This window comes from Malurus melanocephalus, unplaced genomic scaffold (genome assembly GCF_030028575.1).
Source record: "Malurus melanocephalus ecotype Western Australia unplaced genomic scaffold, MMel_1.1 scaffold_218, whole genome shotgun sequence".
In the NCBI taxonomy this organism is placed as follows: domain Eukaryota; kingdom Metazoa; phylum Chordata; class Aves; order Passeriformes; family Maluridae; genus Malurus; species Malurus melanocephalus.
The window spans coordinates 39,391-61,242 of record NW_026623450.1 but is presented as its reverse complement, the minus strand read 5'-3'; the positions used below and the strand labels follow the sequence as shown (position 1 = coordinate 61,242).

Sequence of the window (21,852 nt, the reverse complement as noted above, 5' to 3'; positions counted from 1 at the left end):
AAAAAATAAACTGGTAACTATTTTCTTACTCTTGCTTTGGAATCTTTGAGCTAACATAGTAGACTTTGCTCTGCTTTCCAGTTTGCTTAATGAATGACTGTGTTGTCCATGTTTTATGGAATCTGCATGCGCATTTTAAGTTCTGAGCTGATTTCCTCTTACTGRTGTGATCTTGTCTGTCCTTCTGCACACTGTTCACTAGCTCTGCAGTTTAAGAAAACAACCAAAAAAAAAAACCCTCTCCAAATGTGTATGAGGCATGTTTGTCACTCTCTTTCATAACTTTTCTCTCCTGTGGGGAAGATAAAGCAAAGCTCTGCATTTCAGAAAAAAAAATGCCTCCTAACTGTATCTAGGAAAATTGTACAAAATTATTATGTTAGAAGAGTAGAAAAGATAACTGTTCCCCTGCAGGGGCTGGAAAAACAAATTTGGAAGYATTTTTAATATTCTTCTTAAGTTCAAATAATTTGCTCATGACAGCCAATGTTTATATTTGAGCAAGTCCTGCATGACGGTGATTTATGTAGCAGGAGCATCAGGAATGTCTGTCCTGGGTTAGGACAGCATGGAACAGTCTCTGCCTGGTACTGAGAGGGCGCCAGAGCTGGGAGCTGCAGAACTGTGCAAGAGCAGAGCTGTGCCAGAGCTAATGAGTCCTGCAGAGACGCAGCATTGATCAGCCTGGGCACATGGCATGTCATCCAAAATCTGCAACCTGAACTAATCCCTTCCCCCAGTGCTGCAGCTCCTGGGCCCTGACACGATGTTGTGTTGCATGTTCCACACTCATCCCTTGTTACTAAAGATGTTGCTGTTCACATGCAGTGGTTTTTACCTTGGGTAGAATAACACATCTGCAGACAAATTTTGAGGGCAYTGTTGCTTTCCTTACCTGTTTGTAGTTCATACTGATAGAGTACAATAATTATATGAAAACATACCTTTAAAGAACTGACATTTGGAATTGATAATTTACAAAGAGCTTGGAAGTCCTATTTGGGTTTTTTTGGGCATTGTTTGTTTGGTATTTCTTCTTTCTTCATAGGTACAAAATGAAAGTGGAAGGATTGCTCCCCTGTCAAGCGCGGTCGCAACATCGGTGTCAGCGATGGCCTCAGCCCTCACTCCGCTATTTGGGGACCTTCCTGGGAAACCAGGGACTGATGGAAGTGTGAGTGCAGCCACCAGGTTCCATCCTGCAGCAGAAAACTCGGAGTCGGCAGCGAAACGCACGCAGAAGTCAGAGCAGTGGCAGCCCTCAGTGGAAGCACTAGAAAGCAGAAGAGCATCAAAGAAACATGAAGAAGAAAGAAAGAGGTTTCTAGCACATGAAGCTAATGAACTTAAAAAGTACAGCTCCTTTGAGGAAGAAACCACACATCCTGTTCCTGAAAAAACAGGAGACCACCATAAAGAGACAGCATACAGCTTCCTGAGGAAGGGCAGCGTGGAACTCTTTGGTTCACAAGCACTTTTTCAGCCTCTTGAACAGAAGGAAACCGATACTGGCATGCAAGGTAAATGGGAAGTCAAAAAAGGCCAGTCCTTTGAAGAAAAGATGGATTTGGAGAGTGTTATGAAAAGCAAGACTTGGCAAAGAGGTGTGGTAATTATTTGCTGTTGGTGTAGTCTCGTTCAGCAAATGGTGTTTCAAGCTTTGTCAAGGCTGGTTATGTTTCATTTTTCTAGCACTGCTTAGAAGTAGAGAAATATCTGTGAAKTCTTAAGTTTTACAAATAGAGGGTTTTTATTTTTTATTCYTTCAATTTTTCAGTCTTTAAAGATGGCTCAGTTTTATTCAGATTTATTTAATTGGAAAGAAGTGGTACTGTATGCTGAAGCTAAGATTTATTCTTTCTTTTTTTGCCCTTGCCCTCCAAAATTCTGAACAAACTTAACTAGCTGCCCTGGGTTGAGTATCTGCCCCTAATTTTTCCCTTATTGTGCATRTATAGTTAGGAATAACTTACATATGTGCATGCATAAGTAATAGTGGATAATTTTCACATAATTAATTTTGCAAAACCAATATTACTTTCTCTTTAATGTGGTGAGGAAATACAAACCRAGAAATTTCTCAGAGTAATTATGTTTTTATAAGCACAGCATAATTTAAACTTAAAAAATAAACTTGCCCATCTTTAAATAAAGTACTTCACCAATTAAAAGTGGATTTGGTCATTGCATAAGTCCTTCTATTCTGTTGAATTTAGAAGTATGTTGTATTACTTTCCTCTGTTATTATGATGGGCGGCAGTATCACAGTATCCTGTAGCACTAAAAGCATTTTAGTGTTCATCCTGTGAAGTTAATTTATTTTTAATTTAATGGTCTTCACACAGGCACAGAGAGGAAGGCACAGTTCTGCCTGTATTCCTCCAGAGCAGTATCCATTCTATCCAATTAGCTTTTGATGACTGCAGGGGAGATGGAGACTGGGATTTAATAGGATCAGTCATGTATCAGAGGGGTGTTGTGCTTATACCATTTCAAAAAGAAAAATGAAGATCACTTTTATTTCTTTAAGGACAACTGTAATGGTGCATTTATCTTTCATCAAGGCAGTTTTTCCTGTGTTTAGTTGCTGCTTGAAACAACAAACSCAAAAAAGCCCCCAACATGCTCTTAGAAAACAGTACCTCTATTAAGCTATTAAACATCCTCCTAGTATGCTACTGGAGCATTAAACTGCTTTACCAAATAGTTGATTTCTTGTTTAARTTTTGTCTGCTTCTCTTCCCCTGCTCTTTGTTCCCTCTCACTTTCATCTGTCCATTTTCCTTGTTGTGATGATGGGAGCAGCAGTTTGTGCCTCATCCATGTGAAGTTCAGAATTGTGTCTTGAACGTGATATTTTGTGGCTTCATGTGAACATCAGTCACAAATGGCTACTCCCTGCAGCAAATAATACTGCACAATTAATCTTTGTACTCCAGCTCAGCCAGAAGGTTTTCCCTGTTAGAATTGTATGTGATGTGAATGTTTAAAATACAGATTTGCTTCTTTAGTGTTAGCAATGTGAAGTGTCTTTGAGAATAGAACTAATTCAGCACTTCTCTTTTGAATGGGCAGAGCACGCTGAGCCTTCTTCTGAACTCACCAGCACATCAGCCATGAGGACGGTTTCACAAACTGCAACTGCGGCGTCCTGTAGACTGCAGGAGCTCTCTGAACAATTGGAAGGCAAATTTTATAAGAATTCCTGTGAGATKTATTCCATGGGAGAGAGCAAAGCACAAACAGCTGAGGATGCCCTTGATAATTCCAGCAAAACCATGTCAATTAAGGAAAGGTACTTAAATTTCTCATTCAATTTTTTAATGATCCCGATAAAGACAGTTATTATATTGATGAGGATATTAAAAAAAAGCTTTAAAACTGCTTCTAAAAAAGCTAAGTAGTGGTTATTAGGCTTTATTATTACTAACAGCAGAAACATGCAGCTAATCTGCCTGACATGCTTATGAAGGATATGATGGTGAGTGAGGATTACCATTMAAGAGAACATAATAACCTGATTTTGAAAGAGCCACCTGAATAATCAATGGGTACTTCAGAAAATTAAAGTTATAAAAAGTACATGTTCTAATTACATTTATACTCATATACTCAATATATTTCTCCAGGTTCTGCTTTCAGTTACAACAGCTATAACATGATTTTTGTTTATTTTAGTAACCATTTCTTGTTGGTCTGTGGGAGTCTCTTAGCCAAGATAAATAGAGGGAGTCACAGACTCTCTGATATTGCCCCCTCTACTTCAGAAATMCATGGTTGTCACTTCGACTTCTCAGAACTTACTAGGGGTTTTAAAAGTATTAGGTGTGTAGGGGTACTAGAAATACTTTTTCCAACCCAAGATCATTTTGATCTGCAACAAAATGTTAAGTCGCACACTTGTGCATAGAGTAGGAGTTCAAGGCTAAATCTCCAATAGTAATATCTGTAGTACCTGTAAAGTTTTTTTCTAAGATAGTTAAAGCTTTGAGAGTATAAACTCAGTCCCAAACAGGTAGCAATCCRGTGAAAAGAGCTACAATTATTTGCTTCAGGTTGACAAATAGGCCTGTTTTTACTKCAGTTTTTCTGCAGTGAAAGCAGAAGCAGTAAATGAAAATAGTTGCCTGATTAAACTTTTGCCATGTGAAAGTATTCCCTCACTTGGTGAGGTGGGTGTGGTATTAGGCATTCTGGACCTTTTCTTTTAAACATGATTCCAAAGAGTGTTTCCTAAATTCATGTGTTTCTAGGAGGTATGTGAGTCATTCCCATTCACAGATCACACTCCCTGTCATCCCCTTTACACGAGGAGGTGCAGGGGCAGCTGCAGCAGCTGTGCAGCCTTAGTGCCCCTTCTGAAGGATGTACTTAACCTTTTYCAGTTTGCTATTGTTGTTTTGTTCAGAGCAACTTTCATCCCCCTCCTATAACTATGTTAGTTGTCTCAGCAGATAAGGTTTAAGACCAGTAACTTTTGTTTTATGGGTGGTAAATGATCTACCATATTAATCCTGGTGGGGAGAAGGAGGTTGGAGAGCAGGGAAGATCCAAGCATTAGCAGCTGTTTCAGTCCTAACTTTAATGCCTCTTGAGGCACTGAAGGCTGTCAGTCACACAATCAGGGATCATTTTTGTTAGGACTCCAAAACAGTCTACTCAGTCCCAGAGCTGACCAAAACAAAATACCTGTTCTCTTGTCAAGAATTTGTATACCCTGATTCCACAAACATCTGTAAATGGCTGAGCTGGTATCAAAATRTTTTAGCCTTCCAAAATGCCACAGTAGTCTACTTCTTGTCCCAGAATTAAAAGACTTCAACCAATAAGTTTATTTTGCTTGGCTGTAGTTGATGCCAAGTATTCATAAACATCAAAGAACATTTCTACTAAAGATTAACTATTAAACTTTGATTTTTTTTTTCCTTTTACATTCACTAACTTCATCTTCCCATCCAGTGGATTTTTCTGGCTGTGTCAGACATTCTTTCACCTTATGGCAGAACAACTTTTCCACACATGCAATGGTATTTGAGCAGGATGCATGAATGCTGGTCTGGATGAAAGTGATTTTCCACAAAGACTTGCTTCACTGAGCTAATATTATCCTTGCAGAATGAGGACATTTTTGGAATTACCTATATTATATGGAAGAATGAAAATCATGTTTTTTCAAGGAGGAAAGACACCAATACTCTCTTCTCCTGTCTTTGTGTATTTGTGGAGACCAAAGGCCATCCTGTCAGCTCCRCTGYGGAAGTCAGCATGCCATGATCACCATTCTAAAAARCKACAGATGATTAATCTCTGGTGAACYTCTTACCATAAGTCTCACTTTCTAAGAATCTAGSCTAAACTTAGTTTTCAACCTTTTTTGATGTAAGGATGCTTGAGCAATACTTTCTTATGCAGACTGGTCACCACTGTGTTGAATTTCCGCACTCATTTAGCAGTCAGTTTTGGTTCCGTAGTTATGTATTTCCTATTGSCCTCCAGGATATATGATTTATCTAAAAAGAACTGGTCGAGTGCAGCCAACAGAGTACATGTGAAAATCAAGCCTATGTCCAGTTTATTCTGTCTCAGGGAGAAGACTAGCAACTAAGATACTAAAATATTGCCACAGAAGAAAATGTGTCATTTGGGATATTTTTTGCAAGGATCTTTGCCAAGGCCTTTCATGCAGTTCTCTTTGTTTAGGAAGAACCATTGTTCAGATCTTGTTTCTGTTTSCCTTCAGCATTCACCATCCAACATTTTTCCTTCAGCTCTGAAAGCTTTTGCTTTGAGGCCACCCTGACACCTCTGGGATGAGGATCATTCTGTCTTGATATCACATACTCTTATCTCAGTAGCAGGTGAAAGAAGAATGCAGAGCAAGYTGTCAAAGATGGGCAGACATATTAAAAGCTTTTTACTTTGAAGAAATTGGTAAAACTTGCTTTCTTTAAATTGAAAAAGGAACTTTTGGAGGCAAAAGCAGTKCGACTAAACTGTGAAAGTCAATAATGAATGACTTTCATTATTTGTCAGAAACAGAAAACTAGAGGTGTGCAATGAAACTAGTAAGCAGGCCTTAAATGAATCTGATGGTTAGACCTAATATTTGCCTTATTTTCTGAGACTTTCCAGAGGATCAGTTGCTGTCTATTCTGAGTTAAGCTGCTGAGCTTAACTGGTGGGTTTGCTTTTAGAAAACAATTGGRTAGTTCTTGCATCTTTATTCATTCAGAAGGGTTCCCTCTATTCAATTGTTGCTGAGTCAGGGCAGTCTGGCTTTATTGCCATGTCCATTGTTCGAAAGAAATGCATGGCTTTAGGTTTTACACAGCAGTGAAGTTTTTATTGGCATACAGAGCATACATGTTTCTTTTAAGTGGTGATTTCATTGCTCAAAACAGACAAATGTGTATTCTCACTTGTAGGAATGAGTCGTTTCATTGCACATACCAGTGAAGAATGGAGGGCTGGTATGAATCCATCATTATGGCAGAGAAGAAAGCAAAGTCTCCAGAGACACAAAAGTGTTCTTAGAATTACAGATKTTTCTCTCCCTGATCAAGGAGGCTGTTTGGGTCAAAGGTCTACAGCAAATACCCTGCAGTAATGATAGCTCAAAAAAAAAAAAAAAAAAAATCCAACCAACTTTTTTTTTCCCCTGCCTGCTATGCTGAGCACCTGTAGACATTTTTAAAAACAAACCCAGCTTAGACCAAAGCTGACCAATGTGCCTTGCAGCTTCAATTATCACAGCTCATTTCTAGGCAAAACTGACATGAGAGAACAGAGCTRCTGAAGATAATTCATTGCATGGTGGCAATTCAGTCCCATCTTGATCTCCTCCACAGTTTCACACATGCATGGATGCACTCCAGAAGATTAGTTYTGGGCAGTGAAATCTCATGTCCTTTCTGGAAACAATGACCATGACCTCAGCTCCTYATTGTGAGTCCTTCTCACCCCTACTCACCCCGTGCTGTGAGGTATGAAGCAGCCAGGCAATGTGAAGCCTRCCAGCACTGCCTGCCTGGGCAGGGAGAGAGGAAATAATTGCTTTCTTGGATACTAACGTTCTTACTGCCATTGTATTCTGTGGATTTGCTGTTTTCTGCATTCTTAGTTTTCTCAAATTACTTCCTTAAGCCCAGCTGATCCCCAAATAGATCAGTAGCTTGGTGGTACCCCTTGGATTTTTGCAGGAAGCAGCTGCCTGAAACTTGGTTTATGACTAGAGCTCTTTGGTTCTACCCTTCTCCTCAGTTTCCAGACAAGATTTGCTATGAGGATAACACTAATTGCATCTCTAAAAAAAGAATTGCCATATCTTGTGGTCAGAATAGGTTTAACTACTGAACCTGTTTAGAATTATTATATTAATAGGGGTAAGGGTTTTGTTTAATTCTTCCTGAAATGCCCTAGATTAAAAAATCTAAAAAATCTAAAAAATTTACTAATTAAAAAATTAGTAAAACCTAATTCAACTAAAAGTTACTTAGTGGACTGATGCAACTGTTAGCACAAGTGCTGCAGATACACATTTTATGAATTACTAAGAATGATTTCTGAAAGGTAGAAAATTCATACAAATGGTAATTTCTGAGGAAGATAAACTGAAGATCATAATTCCTTTGTAGACTTCGTATTCCTGACTGACTTCCCTTATCCCCGAAACTAGTCACCTCAGGGTTTGTATGGATAAATATAATTCTAGGAAAATAAATCTCCATGTTGTCCCCACTACAGCCAGTCAGTGTCCCTTTGTGCTTTATTCACATTTGTGCTCAAGGTTAGGAAAAAGCAGTGCTTGGAGAAGATTGCTTTGCCCACTTACTGAGATTAATGGTAATCCACATTATAAATATAAGACCTCCTTCAAACGATTTGAATCTTGCTGATAGATTTCACAGCTGTAGGGTAGTTAGCACCRAGTTCTTAGTGTGCTGCTGATTTGTGTCACAGCAATACCTGAGCTCAGCAAGGACATACTGAGTGATCTCAGGGAGTCTGATAAGGAACCTCAGTCCCTGGAGCTGTAGTGAAAGMAGTGACTTCAGAGGGGTCCTTTGATGTGCCTGATGAGACCTAATTGGAGTGTGCCTGCTGAACAGATCTCTTTCTTTCCTGGGCTTTAAAAAAAATTATTTTGAAAGTATTTTTTTAATGAGTGCAATGAAGACCAAAGGTAGGATATACAGATTCTTAATTTTGGACATCTGCAGGATAAGTATCCATAGCCAAGCTAGTCATTCACTGTGCCTTGGTGACAGAATGGAGGCAAAAAGCAGTTACTGATCTAACCTTTTTATGCATCTACTTTAGGACACTCTGCRTTGTACCAGGGTCTCCCTTGGCTGTACTGGTAGTTGCACCGAATATAGAAATTAACTGGAGTGTCTGTCTCAGGTCTAGATGTCTGTGTTTTGACAGATGGTTCCCATTCAACATGCACAGTTAAGGCTTGGTGTTCATTTGTGARCCTTGTATATGTGTATGAAATGTTMGTTAATGCTAGAAAACCTAATTCCAAATTACCTTGGATGCAGCATTAGTGAAACAATAAGGTTTTCTTTYGAGGATAATGGGAAGTACAATGTTTGAAGTTACCTCTTGACATGCTTTTCCCTCTAGGTTGGCATTGCTGAAGAAGAGTGGTGAAGAAGATTGGAAGAGCAGGCTCAGCAAAAAGCAGGAGTATGCAAAAGTGCCCGTCGCTGATCGCAGTGCGCAGGTGCAAGAAGTTGAGCAGCTGTTGAAGAAGGTAACTCTGCCCCTGTTTGGGAAAAACATCTTGCTTGAAATGCTTTTGCTTTTTTGAAGATGCATCCAGCTAGGCAGGCATGCCTTATACTAGCTGCCAGCTCCTGCTGCTCCTCTTGTTGTCAGGCCTGTTTAAAAAACAATTCTTCCAATGTGAGAGATTATTTAACAGGGATGTCTTCACTATCTTGGGACCTATAATATGGTTGYAGTATTCACAGAGTATTCACATAGGAGATCACGAACTAGTAGTGGGTCTGTAAGGCCTCTGCAGCATGTACAGGTATAATGATTAAGCCCTTTCTCCCACCTCTCTTCTCTCTCCCCACCTTCCATGCCCCCACACTGAAATTGCCTTTAGACTTAGCTCAGATGTTTTCTTATGTATGGGTGAGTTTGTAACAATGTCACATTCCTAACACTGTGTTATCTCTGTGCATACACTAGGGTTTTGACAGTAATTTTGGATCCTGAGAGATGCAGATATTAGAGCATTCATCAGCCATTTGGCTTTTGGTTATCGTGCATGATCTTTGCTGTTTGTGAATAGCCAAAATCGTCAGACCAAGATTTTATCTGTCTTATAATGGTGAATAGAGAGAGAGAGTAGAGGGTGTAGATACAGAAAGGGATAGAGGAAAGGGAGATCTGCATTTTTAGCACCCTCTGGTTATGTCTATATATGAGTACCTTATGTTGCTCTGCAGAATTGGGTCTGTAAATCGGAATGGTTACTGCTGAGGACCTGCTTATCACATAAAACTTATTTTGGTTCAATGAAATTTTGCTTCAGGCTGTATTAAGCTTGGTCCTGCGGCCTGATTGCCTTGAGCAGCAGCRGTGCTGCATGGGAATCTTGGAGTGCACTTCAGGGCTCTGTTTCATCCCAAAGTCTGTGCATTCTGCTGTGTGAACCAAAGTGCAGAAAGTGAGGATGACTGGGAGATTTGCTTTGAAAAGTACAGGACCAGGGTAGATTTGTTTCCCTTCTCAGTCAGGTAAAACAGGCTGTCTCAAAAACCTTTAATTTCTGGAGTACTTCACTGAGGACAAGTGGAAATAAAATTTGTGTTACAAATTCTACTAATGGGGATGTTAATCTTTGGATCCAATTATTTGGTTTTGAAAATGCTGCTTCTATTAAATAGTGTAAGCAAACAGTAACAAAAAGTCTCCTGTTCCATCAGTATGTTACAAGTAAGGATACAGTCTGTCATTGCTGAGGTTAAATCTGTGCCTGAACATGTGAGTCATCAATCGTTGTGTTAACTGGACAGAAAAGAATAAAACTGATTTTTGCAGTTTGGTTTATGAGGTTTGTTTTAGTTTTGCCCTGTGGATTTGCTCAAAAATCCAGCTGCTAGTTTGAAAGACGTCCTAATGCAAAAATAGTTTCAGGGAGGAAAGCAAGATTGTGGTCACATTTTTAGCAGGCTAGTCTCCAAAATGACAACTGTTAAGATCAGATAACAAATGTACTCCAGCTAAAGACAATGGGGTTGAGAAAAAGCTTTAAAAAGCTGCCAAGACTTAGGCAGAAACAAACCCTTTGTTCTCTCTTCTCACCCCTCAGCACCCATATCCTCCCTGCTGCGTTGCCATGTGCAGCAGTTTCTCTCAGCACTGCAGAGTCAGGCTTTTAAAGCGAATAAGGGAGCATAAAGTGCTTGAAGGATAAAAGCTTTGAAGTGACAGTGCTGGCAGTGGGAGTTTCTGTGACACTGGGTCACCCATTCTGATAGTTCATATTATATCTTGGCTATTTTCAGCCTAAGTCAAAGGATTTGCATGTCTGCCCATGGATGAGATCTTGGGTAAGATAAATGTGACTCCATGAACTACACTGATATTTGGGATGCTGATTCATTATGTGATACATGAGAAATAATGCAAACCTTTACTAAGGTGACCATACTATTTACCAAACACCATGGCAGCTGCCCTTAAATCTAGAAATATTGGTTTTGATAATTAATCAGTGCAATGGCTGTTATCCTTTGAGGACCATGAAGCACTGTGCTATTGAAATCTGCTTTTAAAACTTTGAGACGATGGTGCACTTGAGAATCTTAGAGTTGTCTGTTGCTGGATTGCAGCAAAAATGCAGGAATTGTATTGATTACTGCATTTTGAGCTAGTTAGACAATTTCCTCACATGGCAGTCATGCATCACCATCAAAGGTGYGTAAACTTCTGTCATGCCCTGCTGGTTCAAAGTAATGCCTGAAGTTTTTCAGTTGCAGTATGGGGCTCCTATTAATGTAGTGTGTGTATGTCTCTTTCTTAAAAGGTTATCTAACTTGTCCTGGAGATTTGATTATTGAGGCATAGCTGTATAAATTAAAAGTTATTGGAGTGCATTTAGATTTCATATAAACAAAAAAAAGCTGAAAGATTCATGCACTTGAAAAAATAGCCGCATTAAATAGTGCTGTTTGATCACTTCTAGTCAAAATGCTTCTGTATCGTGGCTGCATGGTGAGGTATTTTATCCAAATGTGTTCTATTCAATTTTGTAGACTAAACTGTAGAAAAACATCATAAAATTCATGGAAAAGCTGACAGAGCAACCTCAAACAGGAAAAAAAAAAGGATTGAGGAATTAACTCAAGGAGATASAGATGAAGGGGGAAGTTGAGATTTACTTGGAGGTCCAGCATCTGTTTTGATGATTGCTGCACACAGGAGGAAAATTTTTTGGAAGCTGTCAGACTTCTTAAATTATTTATATATATGGAAAAACATACTTGAACAATTCAAAGAATAGCTCTAACATCAGGGGAACAACTGTGCACTGATGAATGTCATACTGGAAAAAAAGATCCTTTTTATTTGGGAAAAATATTTTGGACTTAGTGTCTTTGTTTTCATCATCTTAGGCTGGATAGAAGACTTCCATTTTGTTGGATTTCTTCATGGGTAGAAAAACTAATTAACTTCAAAAACTTTCCTTAATATCAAAATAGGAAGATKTAGTGGAATAAAAATTTCTGGTTTGTAGTAAACCATTTTTAACAAGTCCCTGATTAATATGATTACCACTGCATTGCAGTTGCATTTAAGTAGTGACTGACATTTGAAACACTAAATTCTTACATCAAGTTTAAATTGCTGCTCAGCTCAGGTGTTAAACGCTACGGTTGAACGGACATTTCARAATTACTCAAAGGTGAACTGTGCAAAAATCTTAGAGAGGGTAAGCCCTTGAAAAGTKACTTTTAGGCAAAGTATTAGTCATTTGCTGTGGTAATAGTTTTATTCATTTCATATACGACATCCACCAAGTGCTTGTATCACATTCTCATCAACACTGTAGCTAATTATTAGGGTTCATTTCAAGCCACTCTAATAAGCTGCATTTATCCGTCCTCTGTGCCATGTTCCACATTTGCTTTGACCTACAGAAAGGGAGAGGAATTAAAGATGATCRAGCCATGTCTAATCAGCTTTGGGTAAGCCCAGCTCTGGGGCAGGGTTTATTTGTAGGCTGTGTTTGGAGTGGTGAGCTCACCTTCGCTGAGTGCTCTGGGCTTAGCAAATCCCTCCAGATGGTTTTTGAGTCTCCCAGTKTCAGCAAGCATTYTTTTATTTCATCCAGAAAACAGATCACTTGCTGTTTAGCAGGGTTTGATTAAACTTGCAGCAAAATTATTCACATTGTGGTTGACATGGTTCATCAATTTAATGGTGCATGAAAACAGAGACATATAAAAATTATCAGCATATGAAAAGTATATCTTCCAGCTGCGCTGTTTTGTTCTGTGTTGGGTTGTAGTGATATGGTTACTAACTTGGATAATTCCTGCATGGAATGGCTTTGGTAAACATGCTATTGTATTATGACAACATTTTTGATCTCTGCTTTCCAATGGGGAAAACATTTCTAGMAGATCAAAATATTTAGTAAGAAATAAGGGAAAGAGGAGTCATTTCTCCCTCATTTCTATTTCTGGTAGTCCAGTTCTTTTCTAATTCGTTTGCTTTGCTTCTGTCCTTGTCATAGGAACCTGTATATGCTTCCACTTACTCTCCTGTTATACCCGCTCTCCATAAATTTCATCCTTTTCTACCTATTAATCAGGTGAGCAAAAGTCTGTACAATTTAAATGCTCAGCAATTTCAAGTAAACACATTTTAACAGTGTTTTTTTACATAGGAAATTAACAATCCTCTTAACTGATTAACCAAGTTAATAAACGTATGTTTAAAGAAACATAATATGTYCCTATGCTATGTACTCTTCTCCAATGTACATTCTGCTACTGTTTCTCGTAAGGTTGCTTTTCTAAAAATTCTCTGTTTTAGACTGTGTAGGTGAGAAAGTAAACGAAAGAAACAGTATTGCATTCATTATARAACTGAAAACTTGTAAATTGTTAGAAGGGGTATATAAAAGGAGTAGTATGTAACTACACAGCATTTATTTTAGAATAAACTGCTGTGCACCCTGACCTCCCTGTAAGTAATGTGCATGTACCATGTAAAATATAACACAATCTGATTTATTTCCTGTAAAAAAAACAAGCTGCTTTTGTGCAGAGGTGACTTTCCCATAGTGCGTTTCCCTAGTCCCTGTGTAAAGGATTTTTGCTTTAGCATGTCCTGCTTCTGTTCTCTGACTGTCCCATCTTCCTGCTTCTCTCTCTTTCTTCCTTTAAGGTCTGTAGTACTAGTTTGAAAGAATCAAGCTCTCTGATTTCTGATGAACGTCATCCTTGGAGATGGAAGGTGAAATGCTRTATAAAATTCCTATTTAATTTTTGGAGGGAGGAGTGAGACAGATAATTATGCTCACATTGAAGATACACATGCCCAAAGCAACTTGTGGCAGTAGAGTTAAYTTKGTGTTTGCTTGGCAATAGAGTCCTGCTGGTGCTCCAATAAATGTTAGAGAAACTTCATGTGAAGTTCCTCAAAATCATGTCTGTACCTCTGCAATTCCATCATAGACAATTTAAAGAATTTAGGAAGAATTAATAGATAATGAGAAATATAAACTTTCTACAGCCATAGCAGCATAACAAAGTTGTCTTTSAGCAGTAGAATAGTAGACCTTGATCTGGGCAAACCATAACTGGTTCACATGGTCAGAGGTAAAAATTGCAAAGGCAGAAGTGGGCAAAGAAACAAGCTTCAGAAAACCAGGAGAAAACAAAGAGAGCTCACTCAACAGACCCATGCAAATCAAATTCTGCTATTCCACTCCTYGTCCCTTGCCTCCCAGCTCACACCTGTGGTTCTTGTACTACAAGGARTCCATTGGGCTCTTCATTCCCACACSATTCACTGTCTGTGTTGTTTGCAGGGAGCATTCTGACCAGCATGGGTAATGSCAGTGAATTCAAGGAGCAGATACTGCAGGGTTGAGGGTGATGAATACAGAAGAGGCTGCTGGAGATATTATAAACATTTAGGCAACTGATATTTACCATTTCCACATTCACTTTCATATCTGTTTTTGAAGATGATCTTTTACTATRAGTTTTTAATTAAACATTAAATTTTGACCTAATAATTGAAATGTGTTAGTGTTACCGTTTCTATATAAGCTCTGGATTAAATAGAGATTAATTTCTTCAGATCACCTATTAATTTTGTTGGGACAGCATTCACCAACTTTATATATATAGTAGATAACAATATAGTCTAACTTAATAATAAACCTCCAGTAATGACAGGAGGGCCTTTAATRAGCTGTTCATTCCATCTTAAAAGGAAAACAGCAAAAAAAGTGTTCATCTTTCCATTGACTGTGGTGAGCTACATCCTGCTCTCTTAGCAAGCTCCTTCATTCTAATACAGTGTCAAGGTACATGAGGACTTGTCTGTTTTGTTTTTTGTTTTTTTTTTTTTCTGGTGCACTTAATCATTTTCTTATTTGGACCAAACATGAGTTGAGGGTGTTCTGTTTTGTGAAACCACTTTGGAGCAGAAAGTCATGTTTGCGTTGGAGTTTTCTCTTATAACATATAAAGTTGCAGAGGAAAACAATGCAGAGACTTTTTACGATACTTGAACAGCTGGATTCTTCTTAYGCTTTTTTTGTCTTAGGAGCTTAAACTAGAGTAATTAATTGCATTATAAAAACAAATATATACTTTCTGAATTCTTCTTTTATGTAATTTATAGCATTGGTTTTAAATTGAACCCTCTTTTAAAAAATAGATTTTTTTTTTGTGTTCATTTTTGGTTCGGACTCCCCCAGGTAGGGGCAGTCTTGATCTTCTTTRTAGAAAACCATGAATTATCTTATTTCTTGTATTAAAAGAAATCAAAGCCAACAAAACCAGCCCATGAGCATGCTAACAGACCACTCTTTCTCAGTTCTTGTGACCTGAGAGGACGCTGCTTGGACTGGAAAATTGAAGGGTACAAGATGGAGCATTGCCTGGATGTGGCCCCTTCCTTAGCATGAGCAGGGGAGTGCCTGGCATACCCTCAAGAAATTGTTCTCAGACTAAAACAGGATCTTTTAGAAAAATATGCAGTCTTAATTCTAAACTGTCATCATACAGAAAATTTTCAGCAATATTAAGTAATTTTTCATATGTTATTATTCTTGCTGTGTAAAATGTAACTCTTAACCCTTTCTTCAGTGAAAATACGTTCTTATCTGATTAATCTGAGGTAGACTTTTTTTTTTTTAAGAATTTTAACCCTTTCCTGAAACCTTTCAAAACTGTCAGCATGCTGAATAGAACCATGGGGTCTGGAAATGGATGAGCTACTCCAGTGCAAATTATCTGTTCAGAACAASTTTTTATGGGAGTTTCTGTCTTCTTAATTGGCTGGGGTTTTTTGTTTTCCTTTTCAAATAACATTTCCCTTAAAAGCTTGGTTTACAAGATTTTTCTGATAGCTTTTTTCTTTRCAACCATCTATGTGATTATCTCTCCTTTATCTTCATCACTCTTCTGTATGTTGGTGTCATCATGAGACYCCTCTCAGGCAAACTATATCTTTTGTTTTCCATCTTCATGAAAACATTTTGATCAGATTTGGGATGAATCAGATCACTGTATGGCTCTTTTCAGTTTAGAAATATTATTTCAGTCTGTTAACTAGTTTACAGCCTGTAAGCTGCTCTGGTGGTTTTTTGTTGCTCAAAAAACCTGCCTCAGAATGTCATCTGTGATTAACTCAAATACATTAAAGAAATCAGAGGTAACTGTGTTAATATATTTAATCACACTTGAGCTCATCAAACTTACCATTTTGATTAAACCTGTTTTCCATAATGCCATRTGGAATGGCATTAATTATGTGTCTGTGATTTGATTCTTCATTGATTGTCTTTGCAGCAATCTTTCCATGGGTGTCTGGAACAACCCACAGATTGTGTGACCTGTGCCTCCATGCTTTAGTTTAATTTCTAAATATTGTCCACATCTGAGCTTTTATCCTATGCATTTTCCCATTTCCAAAGGTTTTTTAAAAATTCACTGCTTGTGTTTTGGGACATCTGCTTTTCCAGCTATTTTGTCTAAGGTATCACTGAACACATCTGTGTATTGTACACAATAAATTAGAATATTTCATTGAACGTAATCACCTTTTTAATAAAAAAATCACATTGGAGTTGTTTTATTCCTAAAGTTTTACTTATTATGTTTATTTATTCTTGGTTAGACTTTTTATAGTTGCTAATTTGAGATTCTTCATTCATATCATAATTTGGGGTTTTTTTTAACTTAGAAATAAACTTTGCAGTTAGAAGCTTCTTGAGTTTTAACTTTCTTGACATTTTCTCCCAACTAGAATGTTCTTTGATTAATTAATTCCTCCACAAATACTCCATGTGGCAATTCCAAACACTTTCTAATCTGTTCCCAACCAGCAGGTGGATTTTTTCTGAAATTTCTTTTGACAGTTTCACTGGCTCATGTTAGCTTTCTAGCTGTAGGAAATGATTCTTTATTTAATCATGGCATATACTTCTGGTTTTCAGCAAGACTATTAAGGGACATTAAATTGTTTGGAAATTGCTTGGTATGTGTTCAGTTTATAATTTTTTAGTTCATTTGTTCATTAATAGATTAAGTAGGAGTCTTCATGCATTAGGACAAGATCTAATATGGAATTACTCCAAATTGTGTAACATATGCACCCAATTTGATTATTTTCTTTTTGGTTAGGAATTCCAATGATGATTTGTCCAATGAAACAGCTTGAAATCTTCCATTATAAAAAAATAAAGCAAGTTTGTTTCTCTGTCAGACRGCTGTTTTCTTTTATCCTTTGACACAGTTCCAGAATTACTGACCATCTTTCTTGCAATTTGCATGGTTAGTGATTAACACACATAGTTTCCAGGTCTGCATCTTCAGAGTTTTCATTAGCTCTRTAGACTCTGAAGGTTCAGGTATTTGCTGGAGACAAAATCCAAAATTAAGCCCCCTGTAAGTTTAAAAACCCAAAACCAAATTCATATGATTCTACTTCCTTCTGCCTCTCCCTCATTCCCCTCATAGTTTAATGGAAGTCAGTATCCTTACTAAGTTAGAAATGTTTATTTTGTGTATGAAATTTAGTTATGGTTTCATTAGGTATTAATTAATTTCCTGCCCAGGTCTCCTTTAATTTATTGTTGTGGTTTTTTCTACCAACTTTTCATCCTAGAGATGGCTGTGCTGACACTGGAAGAAATTAAAGGGAATTCTTCAGTGTTTTCTTGAAAACATTCAGAGGCTTTGACAGATGAGGAAATGATACTGAATAGACTTGCATGTTGTTATTTCTATTGAACATTTCTGAGTTTTAGGGAAAAAATCAGAGTTTTTAATCTTGATTATCATGGCTTTCAGTCATACTGTCTGGCTGTCCAGCCCTCTTTCCTGATAAATTGAGAGGAAGTGTTATTGCAGAAGGTTGCAGAGATACATGGGGAGGAGTGGTGGGCTCTCATGATTCTAGTCCTCGTACAAACATTTCTTGGTTTATCTTCACTCTTCTTGCTGATGTCTACTGGTCCTGGTAAATGCTGAAAAGTATGAAGCCTTTCAGTTAGTGTGTCCCCTGCAGTCACAGTAGTTTTTATATAAAATGAACTATTTATTTGGTCTCTTTGGTTTTTAAGAAAATAAAAGATAAGAATATCTTCCTTGTAGCTGGAAAGGAGTACAATATTTATATTCACAAACTTTTGCATACTTTTGCATTTCCCCACTGTGGTTCTATGAGCTAGAGCTGTGTTATAGCTTGAGATTTTCATTGTTTCTTCAATTGTAGCAGCTAGGTTGTGAACAAAAATGATGAAAAGCATGCAGCTTGGAATTCTAGTGCTGACAGTCCCATGCATTAAAAATACTTTTATGTTTGATTTCTGTGCAGTATAATCCCTGAAAGGCTGATGCTTTTTAAAGATAAGTATATCAAAGCAATAGTCCTTTGGCCTGACCTAGCTACAGCAGAGTATGTAAATTCAGTTTCTTTCCTACTTAATGTAACAACATCAATCTTTCTGTGTGAGGAGGGCACTAAGACAGTGCACCTTCTGCATCTAATCTTTCCAGCTGTTGGCTGCCAACCTCTAAAGCAAGAAAGGAAAGCTGAAGGTGACTTAGGGGAAAAAAAATGCGGGGGGAGTGGTAGAGRTGATCACAGTCATTGGAAAAATACTCAATAGAGCAAGCTGACTTAAGAACTAAAGGGAGCAGCCTCTGGAGAGGCTGCTAGTCCTGCCTGCAGAACTGAGTTACGGTAACAGTCTGATAAGGAATCACCCACTGAAGTTGTACCATTTCATTGTTGTTCCCTGTGCCACCTRCAGATTTGCACACTTGAAAACATCTGTTCATAGTCAATAGTGATCTCACTTGTGTAGCAAGTCACACTTCAGAAAAGCAAGGTTCAGAAAATGGTGTCATGTGCCGAGTGAATGGTTTGCTTTGGGTAGGGGGGTGCCATCTGCCCTGGCTGATAGGAGCACAGACCAAAACCTTGTACTCACAGTGTAATGGGGCAGCAAGACAGTGAAGCATCTCAGGGTCACTAAGCTGTGTCTGTGACTTCAGTAGCTTGTTCTCCTGCTCCCCTCCCTCTGCATCTGGCACTTGAAATGTTCAGCCAGTCTTTAGTTGTGTCCTTTTTTTAAGCAATTTTTTTTAAGCATCTCTTTCTCTTTTTCCTCAAAAAAGCAAAGAATGGCAGATAACCAGGAGAGTCAAATGACCATTGAGGAGAGGAAACATCTGATTACAGCTCGAGAAGAAGCCTGGAAATCCAAGGGTAAAGGAGCAGCCAATGACTCCACACAGTTCACTGTAGCTGGACGAATGGTAAAAAAAGGTCAGTGACTAAATGGTCCCAATATAAATAAGACACCTCTTATGTGTCTAGTCAAAATAAAGTCAAACTAAAGTTATGCAGAAACAGCATCTGTATTWAGCGAGAGGAGGACTGTTTATCTCCAGCTGAATATCATGTCATGAGGCCGTTCTCTTTAGTTTCTTGTGGGCATGGTATTGATCCATTTTGTTCTGCACTGTTGCATTGCCATCCACTTATTACTGGGCTCTGACTGGTGGAAATCTATCACTTGAACAGGGATGTATGTTTTGTTTTTCCTTCTACTACAACCCACAGGGCATAGTTGAATTATTCTTTCTTAKTTATTCTTCCTTTACAAATGCAGCTGCACTGTCTAGAGAATAGTTGTGAAATGTCGTTTCTGTTGCTGGCATTTCCCCCACTCCTAGGATCACTGGGAATACTTAGCAAACAAGTATTGGTTTTATGGATGCTGTCTTGGACAACAGCTTGAAGTGTTATGTTTGGCTGAAGATTCCCTGGTTCTGCATAGAACTACAGAGTAGAAATGACAAGGGAGCAATGCTGACTTTTTTGGGATCTCTTGAATTCAGCCACTGTCTCCATATCTAATCATTCCTCTGAAGTGGACAGGAGTCTCTGAAGGCTGTCCATGGTAGAAGTGCAGCTGKTCATGCAGCATGCCTGGGAAGATGATAACTTTGGGAAGAAGGCACCTAAACTGATCTCTTGTGCTTGATGAATACTGGATTTTGGCTTGTTACAAGAACTTGGCTATTAAACACAACAGCAGTGAACCTTGAGTTAAATGACAACCATTAAAAACACATCATTGGAGGGTGAGGGCAATGTTGCCAACAGAGTAATAATTGTTTGTAGTCCAAGCCAGTCTGTTGGCTGGTGAACAGATAAATGGTGTAAGGATATACATCTATTAGTAACATATTTTAACTGCTGCTTACATTTTTCATTGTTTTGCTGCTAGAAATACCAGCAGCCACTATTTAAAGAGGAACCTATTTTGGAGGGTCACCAAGAAAAACTGTTTAGTTTTCCACAGATGTCCTTTTCGAGTCTTTGTGTTTTGTTTTATTTATGAATAGATTGATCTTTGGAAAGGAAAAGAAGGTGGTAGCATTTACTCTTTTTAATGAAAAAAACTTTTCAGGATCTCTTTAGGTGCTATGATCATTCTTTTGAAGAAGCAAGGTAATGCAATTACAGTAAAAGYAATAAAAGTAGCCCAAGTGGGATTTTAGTTATATGTGTACTGGTTTTATACCCTGAAAGAATAAATTATCATGATGAGTTTTTAATTAAAAAGATTATGAGAAAGCAATGCAAAATAATATTTTTGCTATACRCACAGATGCTGTATTTTAATTGCATCTTATGGCTGAAAATTTTTCAGTCCTAATTGGAAGGTAATCCTTTCCTAAGCAGTTCTCAGTGTGGTCTTGTGGATTATGTCCTGGTAGAGCTTCTTAAGAGCTGTGTCCTCTTGAGTGTGTCTTGAAGAAGGCTTTACCCATTGACTTAAAACCTGCTGGAATTTTGAGTCTCTTAAGTGACAGAAGGAAAAATTGTTTGTGGAAAAGCTACCTAGTTATATTCCAAATCTGTCTTGGTGTTTGACAATTATGACAATTATGTTGCAGTAAAGATAGTGGAAGCATGGTTAGTATATGTTCTCCCAGCACAATACAGCTTTAATCTGATCAAAATAACTGAAGSCTTAAACTTACATGGATCAGTAATTAGTAAACTATGGCTAAGTGGARAACAGATAATAGGGAAAAGTGTAAATGTCTGTTTCCCCATTTACTGAAAGTCTAGGCAACAAAAGTTAATAGGTGCATTCTTCACTTCAGTACGCTTTTCATAATAGAACCCACCTACCTTTTACCTGATACAACCCACGACTCCTATTGAGTGCATTTCTCTTACTAGAGCTGTGTAGATTCACATGAAAAGAACTAAACAAAAAACATCTTTATTTTATCCACTGGGTCCAGAATTAATTGCTTTATGACAGTTAATGAAAAGGATGGAGGAGGGTAGAAGAAAAGGAGGGAGTAGTGCTTGATATGGTGGGGACTGCCATTTGTTCTTCAATTTTCATGTGTTCTGAAAAACTCAGCAGGGCTCAAGAATTACTGCAAAATCCAGGGACAGCATTCACAAGTCAGATGCATTCTGTTGTGTGTCTTAATAGAGCTGTGCTTAAATTTAAAAAAGATGATGGATGGTGATGGGGATGAAGGTGCCAAGCAAGACCTTGGTGGCTTCCCTGCTAACTTTATCTTTTTGTTCAGACCGCTTCTATGTTTTTCAAATTCAGCTTCAGGTACAGTTGAAGCCCAAAATGTAGACCATGTGAGCTGYTGCTATTTTGAAAATGAGCAGAATTACTGTGTTCCAGAGAAAGCCTTTATCTTATGTTAGCTTGCTTAGTAACACTTGGAAATGGAGCTTTGTTCTTGTGGCCGGGGTGGTTTCAGAGGGTGCTGTTGATTAAAGGAGCAGGCAGGGCACTCTGCCACCTCCAACACGATGCTTGGGGAGGTGTGCCGGCCTGTATGAAGTAGCCAGGCTCATCTGCTTTCCCCAAACAGCTTCCCTGTCATCACTGTTGGAAACTCAGGGTGTCTCATGGCTGCATTTCCTCTGTTCTGTGTCCCTGTGCAGGCCTGGCTGCTCCAAGTGCTCTGACTCCAGTAGCATCCCCTTTCCGGCAGAAGTCAAACGCTCCAGTTACAAAGCCCTTGGAAGGTAAGGAATAAAAATGGCTGAAATATGTTCAGGCTTATTTACTTCTTGTCAATT

The 21,852-nt window shown here is 38.2% G+C and overlaps 1 protein-coding gene across 7 annotated transcripts in view; it reads left to right on the top strand.

The window, feature by feature from the left end:
- SVIL (supervillin) overlaps positions 1-21,852 on the top strand; it is a 98,717-nt gene that overhangs the window by 60,334 nt on the left and 16,531 nt on the right. For 5 of the 7 annotated variants that reach the window (XM_057374150.1, XM_057374152.1, XM_057374153.1 and 2 more), the window contains 5 exons: positions 1,049-1,604; positions 3,076-3,295; positions 8,629-8,758; positions 18,894-19,044; positions 21,715-21,798. In XM_057374150.1, coding sequence (XP_057230133.1) covers positions 1,049-1,604; positions 3,076-3,295; positions 8,629-8,758; positions 18,894-19,044; positions 21,715-21,798 — 1,141 coding nt within the window. The remainder of the gene's footprint in view (positions 1-1,048; positions 1,605-3,075; positions 3,296-8,628; positions 8,759-18,893; positions 19,045-21,714; positions 21,799-21,852) is intronic. The other 2 variants (XM_057374151.1, XM_057374156.1) reach the window with 1 other exon arrangement.